Source organism: Caretta caretta, chromosome 6 (genome assembly GCF_965140235.1).
Source record: "Caretta caretta isolate rCarCar2 chromosome 6, rCarCar1.hap1, whole genome shotgun sequence".
Lineage (NCBI taxonomy): Eukaryota > Metazoa > Chordata > Testudines > Cheloniidae > Caretta > Caretta caretta.
The window spans coordinates 7785503-7791408 of NC_134211.1; the positions used below are offsets into that span (position 1 = coordinate 7785503).

Genomic DNA, 5906 nt, shown 5'->3' on the forward strand with positions numbered 1-5906 from the left:
GTATTTGCACAGTGTGTCCATTATATCGAACACCTGGAATGACCAGCTGTGAACATCTGGCTCTGTGGACTAAGCCCTTCCCAGAGCGGGTACTGATATCCGTTAGAAACTGATCTCCTTTTATCTTAACTTACTTCATTACAGAGAAATGACAGGTTTTCCTCACTATCTACCTGCCCACATCTCTCTAGCTGTCTGATCACTCTTGAGAGGAGATGGAAGAGGGAAATCACTCGGAGGCGACTGAGTTCATTCTCTCAGGACTGACAGATCGTCCGGAGCTGCAGATCTCCCTGTTTGCGGTCTTCCTACTGATTTATGGTTTCACCCTGGTGGGGAATGGGGGGATGATCTTATTAATCACAATTGATCCCCGACTCCACACGCCCATGTACTTTTTCCTCAGGAATTTGTCTTTCTGTGACCTCTGCTTTTCCTCGATAATTTCCCCTAAGATGCTGTTGAATTTCTTAGCCAAGAGGAAAAACATTTCTTTCACTGCCTGCGCTGTGCAAATTTATCTTTCTATTATTTTTGGAGATGTTGAGTGCCTCTTGCTGGCTGTGATGGCGTATGACCGTTATGTGGCCATCTGTAACCCGCTGCTCTATACGGTCACCATGTCCAGGCACTTTTGTAAACAGCTGGTGGCTGGGGCGTACACTGTGGGGGTGGTGGATTCAATGTTAAACACATATTTTACATTTCGGCTGTCATTCTGCAGCTCCAACATCATCAATAATTTCTTCTGTGATGTCCCCCCGCTCCTGGCACTATCCTGTTCTGACACCCGCATCAATGAGATTGTGATGCTTGTTTTAATTTGCTGCATTCAAGTGATCAGCTTTGTGACTGTCTTCCTCTCCTATGTCTATATCACCTCCACCATCCTGCAGATCTGCTCTGCCGAGGGCCGACACAAAGCCTTCTCCACCTGCACTTTCCACTTGACCACTGTGGTCCTGTTTTATGGCACCCTCCTCTTCATGTATTTGCGTCCCGCCTCCAGCTATTCCATGGATACAGACAAAGTGGCCTCAGTGTTTTACATGCTGGTGATCCCCATGTTGAACCCCCTCATCTACAGCCTGAGGAACACGGAGGTGAAGGACGCCCTGAAGAAAGCAATAAATAAACTCCTAACCAGTTCTTGAATCTGTTTAATTCAGGACTGGTTTAGTGCTGGGGAGTGGAAACAGGTGAATTTAATTCTCAGCTCATTACAAAATAATTTCGGAGAGCATGTGGTAGTTTTGTTCATTATTATATTGTTATTATTATTAATTTTTTTTGTATTCCAACAAGGTCTGCAGTCCCCAACTGAGATCAGTGAACAAAACACGGGAAGCATCACAGGAAATGAAGGAAACCCAAGTCCATAGTGTGTCAGGGTCGGTCACAGAGACCCTCATTGTGACTGTCACCTCATGTGCTGAAATGACCTCTGAGCCCATTTTCCCTTCCAGCCTGGGCCTCCAGAACCCTGTCTTGTTGAGCCAGACACACTCGCCAGCTGCAACATAGAGCTAGGCTCTGGGTGATGCCCCCAAAGGTGCAGATCTAGGCTGAAACCAGCTCAGCAGGACACCTGTATCCAATACACAGACAACCAGCTACCAATGGGATCGAAACCCCAAATAAATCTCTTTTACTCTGTATAAAGCTTATACAGGATAAAATGACAAATGCTTGCCCTCTATATCCCTGCAAGAGACATATGCACAGCTGTTTGCACCCCCCGCCCCCGGCAACAATTACTTACACTATGTTTACAAATAAACAAAAGTGATTTTATTCAGTATAAAAAGTAGGATTTAAGTGGTTTTAAGTAATAACAGACAGAATAAAGCAAAATAAAACAAAACACTCAAGCTAAGCTTAATACACTCAGAAATCAGTTACAAATGTGCCAGTTTTTCTGAGGATTGAGGACACTTGCCTGCAGTGAAAGGTTTGAATAAGCCAGATGAACACCATTTCCTCCCTGTCATCCTTCTTTATTAATTTATTCAAATCCACCACAAATGCTATATATCACCACACATTTATTTATTGCCATAACTCGTTTCATTTTCTTCTTTCAGTCCTTCTGGGAGCAACCATAATATATTATAATAAAATTATAGGTCAATAAACACTCGTCTTTCTCATGTTCTGTCCCACTTCCTAGAAGAATGAAAAAGCTGTGGAAAGAGGTGCAGCCACTCAAAATGGATCTCAGCATCTGCTCTGCTGCTGAGATAATGTCCTTGGCTTTCCCCATGGTGCTGTTTCCATACATGCAATGTTGGTTCCATTAGCTGAACAGGGTGTGGGAAAAAAAGATCTGTGACCTAAAGCTGAAAACAATCATATCCCATTTCAAAACCCACCATCTTTCTGGGCTCACGGATCTTGACCTCCTCCCTGGATTGGAACTGGTGAGGCAAAGGGGAAAGGCACCTTGTCTCAGCCTCAAAACCTTCAGCCATTCCCTTTCCCCAAAACTGTCTTTCTTAAAATCCTTCCTCTTTATCCCCCAACCACATTACTCAGCAATTAGCTCACTGCTTCAATTCTGCAGAGCAGACCACCACACATAAGAGAGAGGAGAGAGACTTTTTTAAACTTGATATCACTGTAAAGGCTGTACTGACCTGTGGGGCAATGTAAGTGATTTGTCCAGTTTGTGACAGAGCAGAAGAATGAACCCAGGTCTGCTGAGTCCGAGTCCAGCAGACCATCTGCCCTCCATGGATCAGGGAGAGATGGATGAAATGATTCCTTCTCCTAACCAAAAGAATCTGCTATCCTGTGACCCTAAATCTTTACATAAATACACATTGGGTCAAATTTAATACCCCAAACCAAAACTCATGGATGTCCCATTATAAGAACATAAGAACGTTAAGAATGGCCATACTGAGTCAGACCAAAGGTCCATCCAGCCCAGTATCCTGTCTACCAACGGTGGCCAATGCCAGGTGCCCCAGAGGGAATGAACCTAACAGGTAATGATCAAGTGATCACTCTCCTGCCATCCATCTCCACCCTCTGACAAACAGAGGCTGGGGACACCATTCCTTACCCATCCTGACTAATAGCCATTAAAATGGACTTAACTTCCATGAATTTATCCAGTTCTCTTTTAAACCCTGTTATAGTCCTAGGCTTCACAACCTCCTCAGGCAAGGAGTTCCACAGGCTGACTGTGCGCTGTGTGAAGACGAACTTCCTTTTATTTGTTTTAAATCTGCTGCCCATTAATTTCATTTGGTGGCCCCTAGTTCTTATATTATGGGAACAAGTAAATAATTTTCCCTTATTCACTTTCTCCACACCACTCAAGAATTCATATACCTTTATCATGTCCCCCCTTAGTCTCATCTTTTCCTAACTGAAAAGTCCTAGCCCCTTTAATCTCTCCTCATATGGGACCCGTTCCAAAACCCTTATCATTTTAGTTGCCCTTCTCTGAACCTTTTCTCATGCCAGTGTATCTTTTTTGAGATGAGGAGACCACATCTGTACACAGTATTCAAGATGTGGGCGTACCATGGATTTATATAAGGGCAATAAGATATTCTCCGTCTTATTCTCAATCCCTTTCTAATGATTCCTAACATCCTGTTTGCTTTTTTGACTGCCGCTGCACACTGGGTGAACGTCTTCAGAGAACTATCCACGATGACTCCAAGATCTTTTTCCTGATTAGCTGTAGCTAAATTAGCCCCATCATATTCTATGTATAGTTGGGGTTATTTTTTCCAATGTGCATTACTTTCCATTTTTCCACATTACATTTCATTTGCCATTTTGTTGCCCAAGTTTTGTGAGATCTTTTTGAAGTTCTTCACAGTCTGCTTTGGTCTTAACTATCTTGAGCAGTTTAGTATCATCTGCAAACTTTGCCACCTCACTGTTTACACCTTTCTCCAGATCATTTATGAATAAGTTGAACAGGATTGGTCCTTGGACTGACCCTGGGGGAACACCACCAGTTACTCCTCTCCATTTTGAAAAATTACCATTTATTCCTACCCTTTGTTCCCTGTCTTTTAACAAATTCTCAATCCAAGAAAGGATCTTCCCTCCTATCCCATGACAACTTAATTATCCCTTCCATCTATTATGTACCCATGTCAGTTGCTATAGGACATTATATCTCATTGGCTTAGCCAGTCCCCTTGTTGTTCTGCAGTTCCTCACTGGTGACTTTTTACCAGGTTATTCAAGAGATTCACTGAGTAAAGTACAAATGTTTCTTCTTTCAGGCTTACAGAATGATCGTTCTGTGACATGTACTTCTGAAACTGTCTGTCTGCCTCTCTGTCTACCTATCTACATTCTTATACAGGGCACATCACAGTCGAATTGGAGAGCCTTACAGACTGTTAAAGTGAGTAGATATGGGTCTCTAAAACTATTTTAAGGTCAGTGATTTCATGCCAAGCTTTCAGTGAGCATTTCTATGAGATGTGGTTATTATTTGCGTCGCCTATGGAAAGAGCAAGTGCCAGAGAGAGCAGCCACCTCAACGACATTCCCCAAAACAATACAGAGAGGAGATGAATATGTTTTTTTATTGGTTATTAAAATTACAAGAAAATGCATTCATCTTGAAACCACTTCCCCTCCCCAGTGATCTCCCCTGTGCCTCCTTCACCTCCTTGTTCCTCAGGCTATAGATCGGGGGTTCAGCATGGGGATCGCCACCGTGTAGAACATTGAGGCCACCTGGTCTTGGCTCAGTGAGTAGCTCATGTTGAGGGATAAGTATGTCAAGATCAGAGTCCCGTAAAACATGGTGACTGGACTTGATGGCCTCTCGACGTCCCTTCCAGTTCTATGATTCTCTGAGCTGGGGAACAATTCATGTTCTGATCATGCAGTAACATTTATATTGCACTGGGAACTCTGGAACCACAAAGGAGACCTCCTCAAACCCCAAACCTCCTAATCTCCTAATTGTACTAAGCAATTAAACAGTGCAGCCTCTGAACAGACTGGTTTAAATACATATTCAAATTTCAAAAGGAAACGCAGATGCTTAGATCTGCGCATCCTGCAGGACAGGACACTAAATGGAAAACATTAAAATCAAACCCAGCTATAGTTTTTGAGTGACTATTCTCAGAAAATAAAGCATCCAAGAGGCTGAAGAGGGGAGGACAGAGTAACTCTTGGGAATGAGTTTTACTCCTTTTCCACTCAAGACATCAGATTGAAAGCTCAGCTGATAGTGATCAGAAATTGTGATTTATCTTAAGTCTGACTGATGTCCTTTGTGCAATGAGTTGGGTCCCTGACTGCATCTTCTAGCACGATAGGTGGCCACATCTAGAGCTGGTTGGGAATTTGTTTTTCCACTGAAAATTTCACATTTTCATTGAAAAATCATCATGTGTCATATTCTGGCTGTGCACTGAAATGTTTTGACTTGGAAATGCTGTTGCAGTGCCTCATGGGAGTTGTAGGCCAAGAGCCTCTTGCTCCCACTTTTCTCTCCAGGCCGCACTCCCTGGTTGGCCTGCGTGTTCCACGGTGCACTATGGTCTCCCTTCTTGGTGAGGGGAGGAGGTGTATCATTACAGATTCATGGCCCCAGTGCATCATGGGAGATGCAGTGGCGAATTGAAGCATGAGTTACTGGAGCTACAGCTCCCATGAGGTACCCTGGCAGCATTTCAGAATTGAAGTATTTTAGTTTTCAAATTAAATCCAAAAATATTTGGGCTCTCAGGGATTCAGGTTTCAGAGGACAAAAAAAAAAAAAATTCCACTTAGGTGAAAGCCTAATATTTAATGAAAAATAATTTTGATGGAAAATGTTTGACCAGTTCTGCCCACATCATAAATTCCACCATTGCAATTAGTGCTTATTGGTATCTTGTTGACAACTTCAGAAGAGAAAGCAAAGGGTGACA

At 42.9% G+C, this 5906-nt stretch overlaps 1 protein-coding gene across 1 annotated transcript; it reads left to right on the forward strand.

The window, feature by feature from the left end:
• The first annotated feature begins 215 nt into the window (after positions 1 to 215).
• Positions 216 to 1154, forward strand: LOC142072311 (olfactory receptor-like protein OLF2). Its single transcript, XM_075129005.1, has one exon. The coding sequence runs from the start codon at positions 216 to 218 to the stop codon at positions 1152 to 1154; it is 939 nt and encodes a 312-aa protein (XP_074985106.1).
• The last annotated feature ends 4752 nt before the right edge of the window (positions 1155 to 5906 follow it).

Coding starts and splice junctions, on each gene's coding strand:
- LOC142072311 (XM_075129005.1), top strand. CDS start 216: ATGGAAGAGGGAAATCACTCGGAGGCGACTGAGTTCATTCTCTCAGGA.